Source organism: Anolis carolinensis, chromosome 2 (assembly GCF_035594765.1).
Source record: "Anolis carolinensis isolate JA03-04 chromosome 2, rAnoCar3.1.pri, whole genome shotgun sequence".
Lineage (NCBI taxonomy): Eukaryota > Metazoa > Chordata > Lepidosauria > Squamata > Dactyloidae > Anolis > Anolis carolinensis.
In genome coordinates this window covers 306,045,192-306,062,824 of record NC_085842.1, presented here as the reverse complement: position 1 = coordinate 306,062,824, position 17,633 = coordinate 306,045,192, and the positions used below count along the sequence as shown (strand labels likewise).

General features: G+C 39.5%; 2 protein-coding genes across 2 annotated transcripts in view; one reads left to right on the top strand and one right to left on the bottom strand.

Annotated features, from left to right (window-relative positions):
- cplx4 (complexin 4) overlaps nt 1-17,633 on the bottom strand; it is a 55,769-nt gene that overhangs the window by 19,150 nt on the left and 18,986 nt on the right. The window lies entirely within an intron of this gene.
- Nucleotides 1,811-3,088, top strand: LOC134296785 (uncharacterized). Its single transcript, XM_062972527.1, has 2 exons — nt 1,811-2,196; nt 2,684-3,088. Exons 1-2 carry the CDS (start codon nt 1,867-1,869, stop codon nt 2,936-2,938), a joined length of 585 nt encoding a protein of 194 aa, XP_062828597.1. The 5' UTR covers nt 1,811-1,866; the 3' UTR covers nt 2,939-3,088.

Sequence of the window (17,633 nt, the reverse complement as noted above, 5' to 3'; positions counted from 1 at the left end):
AACTCGCATATCAACTCATGGTGATTCCATGCATTTCAGAGGTTTTTCCTAGGCAAGGAATATTTAGAGGGGGCAAGCCTTGAAATGTAACCTATGGCTTCTGGTATTTGTTGATGATCTTCTATGCAAGCAAGTAGTCTAGCTTAAATGTTCCTTATTCCATCTCCCTATGGGGATGAGGAAGAATAATCTATTCATTGCACCTGTTATAGCCCAGCCTCCATCTGAGCTGTCAGGTGAACCTGCAGTGGGACCTGTTCAACCTGTGATTGTCCCTGCACCTGGCCTGTCAGGAGATTCTGGGTTTGGGCCTGAGATTCCTGTTCCTATGCAGCCAGATGAGACTGCTGTTCCAAGCCAGCCAGAGTCTGTCCCGGTGGATTCTGGGACCAGAGAACATAATGGTTTCAAGCAGGCGGCTTGAACTGCGTTCTTTGAAGGAGTCAAGATTGGACCTTCTTTTGCGAGATGGGCATTCTAGTTTGGATTCTGGAAGTGATAAGATTAATGACAGAAAGAAAGCGATAAATCAGCAACAGAGGGAAAGGGATACTTTCAGGCGCAGTAAGCAATTGTTATTGAAAAAGAATAATGAGCAGTTTTCTCATGGGAAGAGGCCTTGAGCTTACCCTTAAGAAGGACTGCTTTCTCTGAGAGATTCAGAGGTGACAACTTTGCTCATCGAGGAAGAGAAATCTCAGTTTCATGCTTCAAGAATCCTGTCCCATGTTCCTGTGAACTTCCATGCCAATTCATGCAGTTTTATGCTCTGTGCCTTGTTCCAGTCCTTGTCCTCACTATTGAAGATCTTAGCTTATCTAGTTCTTGTTCGAGTAAGTTTGCAGTTTGGATTTCCTGCTCCAGTTAAGATCCTGCCTTGTGTTCTAGCATTGGGATTACTTTTGGTGTTTGATTCCCTGCATTCTAGTTTGATCCTGTGCTTTGGACTAATTTTGATAACTTATTTGGATTCATTTTGATATCCTGTTTGAACTCTGTTTCCCTAAGTGACTTTTAGAGACTCTAGCTTCAACATTCTCAAGAAACTTGTACCTTGTGGACTAAAACCTTATTGCATTGACTTTGAATTAATTTGCTACTGCTTGTATATAATCTTCAATAAACCGCTTGTTTTGCCTATATTCTGGGGCTCCAATGTGGTTTTGAGGTGTCTCTGCAGCCTAGGGGTGCAACATCACTCTGATCTGAGAAGAGCCCATTTATGGTTTCTGTCATAATTCCTAAAAAGGAATATGTGTTCTGTGTGTACATAACACTTTATTACATCACTGGGTCTGTCCCACGTTTTGGTCTAGGAATATCAAGGATGTTCCTGTACTGGAAACCCTAGTGTAAACCAGTCTCTCGGGCTATGTGTATTCTTTTGCTGCTGTTGTTGTTGTTGTTGTAGCAGCAAATTAAAACAATGGAACTCTACTAAAATATTAAAATACATTTTAAAATGACAACCAATTGCATTCTCCCAAAACTACATTTACAAATGAACTACAATTATAGACTTCTTAATCTAATGTCATCTATTTACAAACTGCATATACTCTTTTATGTTCTTTTGCTTAGTTCACTATGGAAAAGGAACTACAGAAATGAAAGCTTGTCATCCTTCACTTGACAAGTGTAAAAATGTGTTTTTAGAGGGAGGTAGATCTTCCTGGTTTTAGATATCTCTCCATACTTAAACCTTGGCTGCTCCCTTGAGATATCAATGGCATCATAAACTATTTCTAATAAAGACCCCTTTATGACCTCATAGAATTTCCCCACACCTGATTGGCTGATGCACCTATTTTAAAGGCCTCTTATCATAATTTGTTCTGGGGGAGAAATTATTCCTGGAGCAGCAGCATGACTCTTCCAGGCTCTTCCTATGTGCTTCTCTTGGGAACCATCTTCCTCTCTTCAGTCTTCTTTTTACAGGATGCTTTCAGTGGTGAGGAATCAGCCTCCACAAATGCTGCTTTCGATACAACAGAACGGGAAGCAGAGCAACTTTCAATGGGAGCACCATCTAACAGTCTTTATGGCTCAGCCTGTCAAATATGTCACAGTATTTTTGACCTAGTATTTTCCAAAAGGTGCCTAGAGAAGTTGGATGCTATTGGTACAGAGCTACTCGTTACAATTATTGTTTTTTTAATATTCCGCCTTTTAATGCGACACATTAAAAACACCAAGGTAAGACTTGTATGTATGAATAATATATTGAAGGAGATGGTCTACGCATTTGTAATTAGAGATCCAACATATTTTATTATGTTTTTGCATGGCCACAGATTCCAAGGAATTAGTGAAAATATTAATTTGATATGACTTTAACTCTCATGGCTCAATGCTATGCAATCCTGGGTGTTGTAGAAGGTGAGACATTAGCATTCTAAAAACCTTGTAAAACTACAACTTCCAGAATCCCATAGGATTGCGCCACAGTATTAAACTGGTGTAAAACTGCAGTAATTCTACAGTGTAGATGAAACCTCATTAGAAATTGAAACTGGGATGAAGATGGGGCAGGAGTTTGGAAAGGGATAATGTATAGGCTGTGAGCAAGACTCCAAAGAAAGTCTACAACTAGTAAAAACACAATGGCGATTTTGATAAACCTCTATGTATATTTTTCCCCTTATGTTTGATAACAATCATATTGTTTTGTCATTTTTTTCAGCCCAGTCAGGACATGAACAAGATAGTAATTGCATCAGATCCGAATAACGACTCGACCCAGAAAAATCAAGAAATGCTTGAACAATTGGTGAAAAACACCCACAATATCAAAAAAACCATGAAGCTGTATGTTATGGGACATTACAGGAAAGAAACGGAATCTAAATTAAGGAGAAGAAGAAAGAACTATGAAACGGAGAGTGAATGGTTCCTCCCAGTGTGTTCCTGCCATGATTCTGGTCAAGACAGTGCATGAACCTCAAGCCCAGAAAGCTTCCCTCTTACCATGTTCCAACATCTTTCATGTTACAAGCAGTTCTGTCAATGACACCACAAGTGACCAAAGCCCCAATGTGGAGCTCAGTATGCATTGAGATGAAAATTAAAGATTGTGCTTGGTAGCCTACATCTTCCAGTATTCATTGGTGGTTTTCCATCCAAGCAAGTAGACTAGGTTATGTTCTTGGTCCCATCTCCCTAAGTGCTGCTGCTCAGTCGTTTAGTCGTCTCCGACTCTTCGTGACCTCATGGACCAGTCCACGCCAGAGCTTCCTGTCGACCGAATAATCTATTCATTTCAACTTGATCTGGGAATAGCCCCTTCATGGTTTTTGTCATAAACTCCAAAAAAGTGTTCTGTGTGTATATAATGCTTTATGACATTACCAGGTACCACCTCATGTTTTGGTCTCTAAATTTCAAGGATGGACGTAAGGAGGAGGAGAAGCTGGGACATTTTAAAGCAGCTGAAACAGTGAGCTAATAAATTATGATTTAGGACTGTCTTTGCCAAATGAGGACAGTTGGAAGTATGAAATAACTGGGTAGGGGATGTGGAAGAGGGCCTTCTTGGCTGTGGCCACCCACTTGCAGAATGCCTTCCCCTGGGAGCTGAATGGCCCCAATATTTGTTGCTTTTCGGCCCCAAGTCAAGACATGGCTCTTTATTAAAGCATTTGCTGCCTAATTTGCTTTTAACCAGGCACATGGCTTCATCTCTTTTACCCAGTTAGTTCTTTCAATTTGATTGAATTGATTAGCATGTCATCTTGCTTTGATTATTTATTGATCAATTGGAATTTGGAATAGTTTGAATTGCTTGTATTGTCTTCCTGGTTGGACACTCTTGAGCTCTTATGATAAAAGGGCAGGATAAAAACATTTAAGTGTATACGTACATGGTTCTTTTTCGGCTCTTCAGTTTCAGGCAAATCTCTTTTTTTCTGGATTACTGTAGAAGGGGAACCTGTTTTCCACCACGAGGTGGCATTGTGAGCCCTGAGCTGTATTTCATGTGTCCTATTTTTGTGCTGCTGTTAGCAAACATATGCAGATCTATTAAATACATTTAATATGGAATGAACTTCTGATGGATCTGTGCTCCAATTTTGCCAAAGTAAAGAGTCTTAACAGATTCAGTCCCACCCTTAATCCCAGTTTCTTAGAAAAAACAAAAGCAGTGGTCCCATGTCCTGTTGTTGCAGGAACTGGGTGGCAATAGAACACTTCTGTGGATTGCTACTCCTGTGGAACATTCTGGGAGTTGTAGTCTTACGCAACATTTTTCACATTTTAGATAGTTCATAATACTAAGCAAAGTCCTCAGATATTCTTCTAGCTATATAGACGCAGATTGCAGGCAACAGCAGCATTTTTGAATGCTTCATTGGGGACTTAGGCCCCTTACACACAGCTGAATAAAATCCCACATTATCTGCTTTGAACTGGATTATATGGCACTCTGGACTCAGATAACCCAACTCAAAGTAGATACTGTGGGTTATTCTGCCTTGATATTCTGGATTATATGGCTGTGCAGAAGGGCCCAGAGGTTCTGGAGAGGGAAGCAAAGGATTTCCTTAACATTGTGACCAGACCACTGCATCAGTGTAATTTCCAGGTTAAGATGACATGGATGGGCTTCTGCAAGATGCTCTCAATGAGCCTTGAGTGTGTCGACCTCTTCCTTAACATTGTCATCCCCAGTGCCCATTCGCTTGAGATCCAGCACGGCACAGTGATAACAGCATTGGACTTAAAATCCCATTTTAATGAATTCACTTGTTCTGCATCATGTACTCTGGTGGCACACAACAACAACAACAACAACAACATGTAATCATATATTTAAACCATATAAAGTCATGTAAAAGATAGCATATATCACACACACAATTGAAGAGCTTTCCTCATAGCTACTTTATCAACAAATGTTAGTTCAAATTTAAAAAGTATTGTTAAAGGAGAGGGAGAGGGCCAGCTGATGGGACTTGCAGAAAGCCCTTTCCGAAGGATCTTTAAAGCCTAAGGTGGCTCACATAAGAAGATAAGCATATTTTAGATAATCTGGACATAAGCTATGGAAGCTCACACAAGTCCTTTCAAACCATGGGCAGCTCCAATTCCCTGTTTCCCTGAAAATAAGACATCCCCGAAAAATAAGACCTAGTAGAAGTTTGGCTGAATTGCTAAATATAACACTTCCCCCGAAAGTAAGACCTAGCAAAGTTTTTGTTTGGTAGCATGCCCAGTGCCTGCCAAACAGAACACCATAGCATGCAGGATTGGTAAATGTACATACCAGTTGTACATGGAAATAATGGTAGTAACAAGAAAATCTTGATAGGATTCACAGTTTGTCTGGTTATGTTGTGATGACAACTACTGTACAGTATATAATAAATGTTCATTTTTTGTTCAACAATAAATGTGAATTCTTCTTCATGGAAAAATAAGACGTCCCTTGAAAATAAGACCTAGCACATCTTTGGGAGCAAAAATTAATATAAGACACTGTCTTATTTTCGGGGAAACACGGTAGCTATGAACAACTTCCTCCAACAAAACTCAACTAGTGGAGGCCTTGAAGATTGTGGTTTTGATTTGTGCAAATAAGGAATTGGGAATAAAGAACCAACATCAGTCTTGTCCTATGAACAGGATTGTGGACGTAAGTGAAAGAGAGTTAAACTCTTTCTCATCTCACCTCCAGAGTTTTCATGCCCAAGCCTTCCCAAAGCAGCTAATTACATGCATATATTCAAGAAAAGAAAAGACAGCCAATTGCAGCCACACAATTGGCAAAAAAGTCAGGTTCGGTTCTTCCACTTTATGATTTGAGGTGCAAAGGTGTCTTGCCCTAAGAACAGAGTAACACACATCCCCTGTTGAAAATATTTGGCTTTAGCATCTGCTTCCTTTCAGTTGTTTGCATAACCCTTTATTTGTCTGAGAAATATACAGTATATGCTACCTTCAATGGTAAAGGCCTCTCAGTTCACTCAAGAAAAGCAATCCCAGCCAATACAAAAGAAAATGTACAAGAACAAAACTAAAGAGAGCAACGGTGTAATAATGTAGCACCATCCCTTTACCAAAACGTGGAATCACAACTTTTTAAAGATTAATTTAATTGGAATATAAATAAGGATTGGGCTGTATGTTACTTCCTTCAGGAGAAGAAAAGGCCTTGGCAGCTATGCCTGCCCATCATTGATGGACATGAAGATGGGCCTACAGGCCTGCAATATATTAAACGTAACAATACTGATAATATTGAAAATATTTTAAAATACATCCTTGGCAAATAATGTAACAAAGACAATTGTTAAAAGTTTGGATGAAACTAGACGGAGGATGCTTCTGGAGAGTAGCATCCTACCTTTTCAGTTCAGTGTTTCCAAATAAAAAGCAAGACAAAGGTTATGTTTCTGAGTGAAAATAATACAACTTTATGGGTTCAATAATGTTTGCAATGTCTAAGCAGGGGTCCTAGGGAGTGATGAAGCCACAAATTCTTGTGGACTAGCTTTGGATAGATGTGCATTTTCCTACAAAACAACCATATAAACATGTAGCAAAGACAGCCACTGCATATTTCAAATCTCATACGGAGTGATATTTACCATTCTATTCCCTTTCCATACCAATGGAGTAGTTTCACTTATGAACAAGCTATAAGTCTCATGGATGAAAACATCTTTTCAATGACAAATCTGCCCTGACAATCCCATTAATAGGATTAAGGTTCATTAAGGACATGTTTTGTCATATAAGACTGCCCCAAATACCCCTGGAGGTTTAAGTCTTGCACCAAAACCCAGGGCCTCTTGCACAGTAAATCCTGGAGATATCTTCTGAAAGCTATTAATTTTTTTAAAATAGACATCATTTTAACCAAAAGTGTATTGCATTGCTTTAGACCAAATTGTAAAACACAGTTAAATCATTATATACATATTCTATCCTTATAAGAAACCTAAAGCAATGTATTGGAGGTCATTCCATTTTACTCTTAATTGTGATAAGTGGTTTAGGCTCAGAAAGTTTCATAGTACTGTGGGGATGTGAACACAAGTGTATCTCATATAAGCTTTCCTTTCTTTCTTTGTGTGTGCCTTCAAGTCACTTGTTGACCTGTGGCAATCCATTTATTTTATAGGTGGTGTTGTCAGATTGTTCCCTGAAAAATAGCATACAGTGTTTGGTATTCATTGGAGGCTTCCCATCCCAGTACTAACCATGCTTAGCTTCCAAGATCAGGTGGGACCTGGTGATTTCTGCAGGCTTGACATATACGCCAAACTATCTTCCATGGATTATTTCAGCATTGTCTCTATGAAGAATGTTGACGATAGGGCCATTGCAAGGAGAAGATGGGGTGATGGCGACAGGGGACAGGGAAAAGGCAGAACTACTTAATGCCTTCTTTGCCTCGGTCTTCTCACAAAAAGAAAGCCACCTTCAACCTCAGCAACATGGAATGGACGAAGGATTGGGGGAAATCCAACCCCAAATAGGGAAACAAGTTGTCCAGGAACACCTGGCCACTCTAAACGAATTCAAGTCCCCAGGGCCAGATCAGCTACATCCAAGACTACTGAAGGAACTAGCGGAAGTTATTTCAGAACCACTGGCAATTATCTTCGAGAGTTCTTGGAGAACGGGAGAAGTCCCAGCAGATTGGAGGAGGGCGAATGTGGTCCCTATCTTCAAGAAGGGAAAAAAGAACGACCCAAACAATTACCGTCCGGTCAGCCTCACATCAATACCAGGCAAAATTCTGGAAAAGATCATTAAGGAAGTGGTCTGCGAACACTTAGAAACAAATGCGGTCATTGCTAATAGTCAACACGGATTTACCAAAAACAAGTCATGCCAGACTAATCTGATCTCTTTTTTCGATAGAGTTACAAGTTGGGTCGATACAGGGAATGCTGTGGATGTAGCGTACCTGGATTTCAGTAAGGCCTTCGACAAAGTCCCCCACGACCTTCTGGCAAACAAACTAGTAAAATGTGGGCTAGACAAAACTACGGTTAGGTGGATCTGTAATTGGCTAAGCGAACGAACCCAAAGGGTGCTCACCAATGCGTCGCCTTCATCATGGAAAGAAGTGACAAGTGGAATGCCGCAGGGTTCTGTCCTGGGCCCAGTTCTGTTCAACATCTTTATTAACGACTTAGACGAAGGGTTAGAAGGCACGATCATCAAGTTTGCAGACGACACAAAACTGGGAGGGATAGCTAACACTCCAGAAGACAGGAGCAGAATTCAAAACGATCTTGACAGACTAGAGAGATGGGCCAAAACTAACAAAATGAAGTTCAACAGGGACAAATGCAAGATACTTCACTTCGGCAGAAAAAATGGAAATCAAAGATACAGAATGGGGGACGCCTGGCTTGACAGCAGTGTGTGCGAAAAAGACCTTGGAGTCCTTGTGGACAACAAGTTAAACATGAGCCAACAATGTGATGCGGCTGCTAAAAAAGCCAATGGGATTCTGGCCTGCATCAATAGGGGAATAGCGTCTAGATCCAGGGAAGTCATGCTCCCCCTCTATTCTGCCTTGGTCAGACCACACCTGGAATACTGTGTCCAATTTTGGGCACCACAGTTGAAGGGAGATGCTGACAAGCTGGAAAGCGTCCAGAGGAGGGCGACTAAAATGATTAAGGGTCTGGAGAACAAGCCCTATGAGGAGCGGCTTAAAGAGCTGGGCATGTTTAGCCTGCAGAAGAGAAGGCTGAGAGGAGACATGATAGCCATGTACAAATATGTGAAGGGAAGTCATAGGGAGGAGGGAGCAAGCTTGTTTTCTGCTGCCCTGCAGACTAGGACACGGAACAATGGCTTCAAACTACAGGAAAGGAGATTCCACCTGAACATCAGGAAGAACTTCCTCACTGTGAGAGCTGTTCGACAGTGGAACTCTCTCCCCGGGGCCGTGGTGGAGGCTCCTTCTTTGGAGGCTTTTAAGCAGAGGCTGGATGGCCATCTGTCGGGGGTGCTTTGAATGCGATTTCCTGCTTCTTAGCAGGGGGTTGGACTGGATGGCCCATGTGGTCTCTTCCAACTCTACTATTCTATGATTCTATGATTCTATGTTGTCTGAAAATAACTGGATTCTGAATTCAGAATCCGGTGTATTCAGCTTTGTTCTGATATCAGATCCAGAAATTTCAACATCTTTAGCTTGAGTTTCATACACAACAATCTGAGCAGAGCATCCTTCTGTAGCAAACTAAACTGTGCTGAAGCAGAATGGATTGATGACTTTATTGGTCTGGATGCAGCAAGCAGGCTCAGGTCCAGAAATTATCTTAATCTCACCGGTGTTACTTCTGGATATTACAGGAAGCTAGGAGGGAACCTGCATCTGTAGTAGAAAATTAATTGCTCTGTCTTCCAGAGTGTCAACCAGAAGGTCTTTCCTTGATCCTTTTTAAGTAAGTAAGTAAGGAAGGAAGGAAGGAAGGGAGGGAGGGAGGGAGGGAGGGAGGAAGGAGTGGATTCCAGGATCTGAATATAAAATCTTCTCCTTATAATGCCATAGTCTTTCCCTATATTGATGGGATACAGCAAAATGATCCTGTAGAAAAGCTGTATATCTGTAACATTTGCCATTTGCTAAGAATGCTGCCTCCACGATGAATTTCCCCTTAAATTTCTAGCATTGCAGTAACATAAAATTTCAGTTTTGGCATTTCAAGAAAGGGGCAGGCAAAGTTACAAGGAAATTCAAACATGGCAAATATAAGAGTTCTTGGTGTGAACACTATCCATTGTCTTATTTTCTGCAATGTTAGACATGTAGGGACTGAAGGGTAAATTCACTAGGGAAAGGACAGATTTTGCTTTTGAGGGCAACAATGTCATTTTGCCTCCCTGGTACCCAGTTTCACCTGCTGTCAGCAGTTGGCCATCAACAGACAAAAATCTTCTCCCCACGGTTGCCAGTGTTTGGCTCAAAGCAACCTCTGAGTGCCAGGGTACAAAGCCTGTGACAATGACATCATGTTTCCTACAAGTTCATTTCTTCATTTCAATCTAAGGAGCATGGCTTGCAATCGAAATAGGATGCCAAAGGCTTAACCCGCTTCCTGCACCCTCAGAGAACTGGTTCCTGAACCTTCATTTTGGCCAAGTGAACCTGACAAGAGTTGACAGCTCCTGGGAAGATTTTTCCTTAACTTTTCTTTAAGTTGAGTCTTAATAAGGTGCTTGCCCATGGGCCGAAGTTTAACTCTTTTTTCCCTGCTGTTCCATAGCCTCCGTGATTGTAACCCCTAAGCAATTATGAATGAAGTGCCCCGAGGACTTGGTAATTGGTTACCTGAGGACATTTCTGAATGTGTTGAGCGCCCTGTAGGTTGTTAATTTCATTACTTCATCTTAATTTATAGAGAAGCTATAAGGGTGGAGAAAAATGCCCATTCCCTTAATGGGGCCATCTCTTTGGATAAATTTCCAATTCAATTTTAAAAAATAACGAACTTGAGGAACAATGTGAATAGCTAAGTACTAACATTCTTTTATTCCAGTGGAAAGTGGCCAATGGGCTACCAGCTGTCTTGGATGAAAACTCTCATAATCTCTTAGCATCCGCCATGCTGACTGGGGCAAATGGAGGTTAATGCCCCAAGCATCTGAAGAGCCCAATGTTACTGAGCTCTATTTTATATAGATAATCTATATGTAATCAGTGTAAAAACGTATTGCACTGATTACATATTGGTGTATTACATGTGGTTCCTTAAGGGATCATTGCTATTTTAAAATTCAGTTAAAATCCATAAAAACATATTCAAAACTAAAAACCACAGCATCCCCTGACTTGAACCCTGTTCTCCAGAGTTGAAACCCAGCTATGTGTATTCCTTGTTTCTGCTCAAATGCTGAATTGAAATGCAATTAGAGATTGCTGCAAAATTTGGGAATATCAGCTCTAGAGAGCTCTAGGTATTTTCTATAGTATGCTTCACTCAGAAGTCCAAGACATAGCCATTTGTAGATCATAACTTTTTGGAAAAGTTCAATCTTTCAGAAAAGAGGCAAAAACCCATTTGAGTAGAATCTTCTCATATAGTATACAACCAAATGTAATGTGCAAGGCAATTTCTTCAGTTGTTAGACTGAACCTATTGTCTGATCTGTTAGGAAAACAGAAAATATGCCTATGCACAAAATAGCGGAGTTTCAGAAGAGTTATTCAGTGGCCAAAAATATATCTACTCTCCCATAAAAACAACTAGTTTTATATCATGCACTTAAGAGACAAAAATGAAATAGGCTTTGGTAAAATAACATATTTGGTTTACTCACATCCTTCATGTGTTCAGCATAACACAGATACATAGTTTATCAGCCCCCTTTCAGATATGTTTGAGATAGTTTCTCTGTGCAGATGGCATAGGGCATTTTTCTTACAACAAGAACAGGTGTTTGCTCTTAGTAGTCCAAAGTCTAAGAAGAATCTAAAATGGAGTCTGAGGTCTGAGCAGTCTAAGATCAGATCATGTGGTCTGCAGCCCCTCCCACAACTTCTCAGGAAACATAGAGCAAAAGAAGCTGCATATCAGAACGTACATATAAAACAGAAAGCAAATAGAATAATAGATTAACAAATTACTAGAGGAGGCTTGAAGAACGTTGTAATTTCCAATATTCTTCACATAATTTACAGCCCTACTGTACAGTCCCTGCGCAAATCCTATTGTTAACCCAAGTTTGTTGCTGCTAATTGCCATAAAATTGAGTTCAGTTTCTGATGACCTTATGAATGAGAGATCTCCTGTCCTCAACAACCTGTTCAGATCTTACAATGTCAGGACCACAAGCTCCTTGAATAAGGTTATCCATCTGTAATTCTGTCTTCATCTTTTCCTACTACCTTCTGCCTTACCGAGCATTATTGACTTTTATAGTGAGTCATGCCGTCTCATGATATGTCCACTATATATCTTCCTATTGTGTGGAAGATGGTAGCCCAGTGACCCATAAGCATCCTCACTCTGTTCTCCAGGTGGTTATTGTTGATGGGGATAAAGGGGGAGCCCACAGCCTCTTCCTCTCTTCCTTCTTATGGCTCTTAGTCTTTTAATAAGAGTCACACAAAATATTATTAAACTGGTTAACTAATAAATAAATAGAAATAAATATAAAGGAAAAATCCTAACAGCTGTGATAGCCTTATAGGATGCTAATTCCTTAAGACATTAGTTATTTAATTGATCTCTTTAACTCAAGAGAAAAGCATAACAGTTTGTTTGTTTGTTTGTTTACATTGCAGGATGCAATGTGGCTTATAAGGAGTAAAGGAGAATACACCTAAACATTAATCCCAATTTAAACAAAATTGAGCTATCATATTTAAAAACAGCAGTTAAAATCAGAGGAAATGAGTAGATTTATTTGTTTGCATTCATGAAATAAACATTTTAATGGAATTAAAGATATTTTATAATAAAATACCAACTTGGTTAGCAGGCATTCCTACTATATATGATAGAACTTTTCTGGCGTATATATACCATTATTCTCATTCAGGACTGGGTCATATTGTGAAAATCTAGCAATGGTTTTCCCTGTCTTAGCTAATGTTTCATTGATTTCCTTTGCTCTGTAAGCATTCTTAAGGGTAACAAGCAATTCCAACAGAGTTTATCCCTATTAATCACTTTAGATTTCTTCCACTCAGATCAGGACTGAGATCCTACATCAAGAAGACAGATCGTAACTGTACAGTCGTAGTTACGAAGCTGGTGTGCAAATTCACATTGGTGAATTGTGCTGTTGGAAAACAGAAGCACAACCAAATAAGCACAAGCATCAGCACACATTATGTAAATGTGCAACCATGTACAACCATGTACTAAGTGATCTCACATCAATGCATACAATGCATTTATGTGCAATAGTACAGCATGCATAATTCTACTTCTGTTGCAGTGACCTGAATATGACTCTTCTGCATTGGATTCCAACCACTTCCATGAGGGAACTTGTACATGCATAAGACAGCAACAGGATTCCAGGCCAGATGTTAAAGTGATTAAGCTTGGCCATGGGAATTTTAAATTTATTAAAAGTATTTCTTGACTCAAAGTCTGTTTTTTAAAAAGTTTTGAAATACCTAATATTCAATTCCTGCTTCCTCCTTGATTCTTCACCATGTAAATACTGAATGTGTGTGAGCTTTTAAAAAAAATCTAGCATCTATGTGCTTTGATCTATTTATCAATTATCCACATGCCTCGCCCTTTCTCTACAGAGCTCAGAGCTGCTTTCATACATCACCCAGATGGTCTCTAATCCAAATGATTTACATCAGTGTTTTTAAGCTTTCTGATGTGCAGGAACAGCAAGCGTTTTCCTTCAGTGTGCCCAGAACTGGCATCATATAGCTGCCCATTGAGTACAACTGTTTCTTTTTTCCATAGAAACTTATCATCGATTGGTAGCCAATACTTCATGGGTTGGCACAGGTCCATGGACCTCCTCATTGAGTAGTACTGGTTTTACAGGTCAAAATGGGTTCAACTTTAGAAATGGAACTAGTATTTGTCCCCTCGTCCTCTGAACTATAAGAAATGCAGTCCACTATAGATTGAATAGTCTTCTCCCAAAGTGTTTTAGATTTGGAATCCCCCCATTTTGGAATACTAATACAGTAGAGTCTCACTTATCCAACATAAACGGGCCGGCAGAATGTTGGATAAGTGACTATGTTGGATAATAAGGGGGGGGGATTAAGGAAAAGCCTATTAAACATCAAATTAGGTTATGATTTTACAAATTAAGCATGAAAACATCATGCTATACAACAAATTTGACAGAAAAAGTAGTCCAATACGCAGTAATGCTATGTAGTAATTACTGTATTTACAAATTTAGCACCCAAATATCACGATGTATTGAAAACATTGACTACAAAAATGCATTGGATAATCCAGAACGTTGGATAAGTGAGACTCTACTGTATTTGCAGATATATACATAATGAAATATCTTGGAGATGAGACCCAATTCTAAACATGAAATGCATACTTCTTTAAAAATATGCACAAAACTAAGATCATCACAAAGTAAATGTGTCACTACCTTGGCCATCCAGTTTGACAATATTCGTTATTTGATCATTTTGGGTTTCTGGGTATGGAATTCTTAACCTGTACAAAGCCTCACTTGACAATTAAAAATGCCCAAAGAGCTTCCATTTGAGGGTGCTGGAATCCACATTCGGACTTCCAAATGCTTGGGATGACAGTCTCCACAATCAATTGCTCCTTAGACTGGCTGTAGTTTCTGGGACCTGGAATCTAAACCTTCTGTTCTGGTACGGGGAATTGTGGTGGCAGCTTCCATGTTAGTGATGTGACAAATCTATGCTTAAGTCTGAACCATTTTTTCAGGGTGGTCATCAACTTAAATTATCAAAACCCAGGCGGAGAAATTCTCATGAGATTTGCGTGATGCTGCTTAGAGAAATAACTTCTCAGGAGACCTGCAGAGATTGGAGATAAATAATTTGGGAAAGGGAGAGACAAGAGCAATCGGCTTGTGGATCAGATTGGGCCTGTGCCCAGCAGCTCCTCAAAGGATTTGTGGAATCATAATCCCATGCACACAGAGCGTTCTTATAATCTGTTGTTGTTGTTTTGTTGTTGTTGTGTGCCTTCAAGTCATTTCCAAGTTATGTCAAATTCTAAAGTCACGATACCATCAATGTAGAGTTTTCTTGGCAAGATTTGTATAGGATACAGATTTGCCTTTGCCTTCATCTGAGGAGGAAAGAATGTGACATCCCCAATGACACACAGTGGGTTTCCTTGACCAAGCAGGGGTTCAAATCCTAATCTCACAGAGCTGTAGTCTAACATTCGAGTCACATCACCATGCTGCCTCTACAGACTGGCTCTCAAAGAACTCTAGTTCCCAAGTTTCCTTGAGAAAAGCTTGACTTTGCAATGTGCATCCATAGAATTCCCACTTATAAAACTCCCTCCCAAAGGAGGCAAGAGGAACTTTTTCCCTGATGATGTTGGGGAGCGTGGTGGTGGTGGTAAAATGCATGTTTTTTCTGTTTGTCTTTTAATATTTTTAAAATAAAGGATTGAAGGTTTAACTCTCCTCCTTTGAACATGAATGGCTTAGTTTTAATTTATTGCTATCTGATGAAGCTTTGTCTGGCTTGATTACGTAAACCACTTTAGGGGACCTTTGTTAGCAGAATCACAAAGCAGCATAAATATGACTTTCGGAGATATATGAAATAAGTAAAAATGCAGTGAGATGATTTTGGTTTTAATCCTTGTCCCATAGTGTCATATGGCCTAGAATTTTGCTTATATTACCATTGGATTAAATTGACTGCTAAAATGGGGAAGGTATATTAATAATACAGTAGTGTAATCACTTATCTGAGTGGAAGGGCATTGCAAACATTTTAAAAATGAGAGGCAAGAAAGCTGCTGAGCTTTATGTATGAACAATGTGATTCCTGATATCCTGCTGCCCAATCAGATATGTCATCTTCATGGTTATGCTTACTGGGGGATAATGGGATGAGAGTTATATGTCAACAAATCTGAATGAAGAAATTCTTCTGCACTTTGCATGTACTCACTTGAAATGCACAAAAGCACTATGGACATCATAGTTTGCCAAAAAGACAAATGAATGAGTTCAAGAGCAAATCAAGCCTTAACTCTCTCTTGAAGTCAAGATGACTAAATTGAGACTAGCATACCCTGGGACATATTGTGAGAAGATGACTGATTAGACAATAATGCTTGTGATTGTGACCACAATACAGATAGATTCTATCAAGAGAGCCATTACAATAAATCTACAAAACCTGAGCAGTGTTATTGATGAAAGAGTTACTTGGATGTCTCCTGTGCACAGGGTTGCTATAAGTCAAAGTGGACTTAATGGCAACTGATAACAAACAACAAACTTTGGGACTATAGCATCCAACTGTTTCCTTATTCATCAGTCAGTCCCTATCTAATATTATTGTCTGTCTGTGTCCCTTTTGTGTGGTGTGACGATGTCCCCATGTTTTAATTTATTCAGAATATACTAGCTTTTCCTTCATCTTGTTCAGTGATGGTTGATGGTTTCTATGTTGATGTGGCAGTGATTCCCCTTTAGATTTGAATGTGAAATTTAAATGAAGTAGCCAAGGTGTTGAACCCTTGTTGCTGCCTTCAAATCAATGTCAATGTATGGTGACCAGAAGAATGAGAGACCTTTGTGTCACCTTGTCAGCTCTTGCCCACATAGAGCCATGTTTTTCTTGATTCAGCGTTATCCTATCTCTTTTCTTACTACCCTCCACTTTTCCAACCAGGATTGACCTTTCTAGTGAATCATTTATTAAGCTATGGCCAAAGGATGACAGCCTCGATTTACTCATCTGGGCTTCTAGGGCGAGGTGAAGCCTGATTTGCATGAGCACGTATCTATTTATTTATTCATTTATGTTGAACCCTACCTAAAAAATAGAAAACCCATTTATACACAAAAATCCAGAGTCAACATATTGCCATACTTACACAGCAACCAAATATTCATAGTTTTATTGATAGCATTATTGATAGTGTTTTAAACAATTTATCCATGGTAGAAACCTTGGAAAGCTATAGAAACATTTCTTTCACAATATTAAATACAGAGTTGCCAAGTCACATAGCTACATTTTTGTAACCACATCTCCCATGATATCATCCCACCCACCCCAAAAACTTATTTTGTAAGCAACACTGCCCCCCCCCCCCAAACATAGCAACCTCTGTGTACAATTGGAGCAGAATTCTTATCAGAGATGTTTCAAATCAAATAGTTCTAGTGCAGTGATCCCAAACCTTTGGTCCTCCAGATTTTTGGACTTCAACTCCTAGAATTCCTGACCGTTGACTAAGCTGGCTAGGGCTTCTGGGAGTTGAAGTCCCAAACAACTGGAGGACCAAAGCTTGGGAACCACTTTTCTAGTGCAAATAGTCTCCTTAGAGTGAAAAGCATTGCAAGCACTGTGTAATATTTACTTTACTAACATATGAGGCAAACATAGATGGAAGAGGGTAGAAAAAACATATGTGGAATCTTGTCCTTCTTGACAGATTGAGGTAAAGCAAACTGCTGTGGCCTCTGTAAGGAATATTTAGAGGTGTCAAGCCTAGAAATATAACCTATGGCTTCTGGTATTTCTTGGTGATCTCCACCCAAGCAAGTAGTCTAGATTAAATCTTCCTTATTCCATCTCCCTATGGGGGTGAGGAAGAATAATCTATTCATTTCACCCTGAACTAAGAATGGCCCCTTTATGGTTTCTGTCATAACCTCCTAAAGAGAAATATGTACAGTAGAGTCTCACTTATCCAACACTCACTTATCCAACGTTCTGGATTAGCCAACGCATTTTTGTAGTCAATGTTTTCAATATATCGTGATATTTTGGTGCTAATTTTGTAAATACAGTAATTACAACATAACATTACTGCTTATTGAACTACTTTTTCTGTCAAATTTGTTGTATAACATGATGTTTTGGTGCTTAATTTGTAAAATCATAACCTAATTTGATGTTTAATAGGCTTTTCCTTAATCTCTCCTTATTATCCAACATATTCACTTATCCAACGTTCTGCTGGCCCGTTTATGTT

Bases quoted from the DNA above. Each gene is read 5' to 3' on its own strand.
- LOC134296785 (XM_062972527.1), top strand. From the start codon at position 1,867: ATGACTCTTCCAGGCTCTTCCTATGTGCTTCTCTTGGGAACCATCTTC. The intron at 2,197-2,683 runs GTAAGACTTGTA...CATTTTTTTCAG, and splicing joins GACACATTAAAAACACCAAG to CCCAGTCAGGACATGAACAA.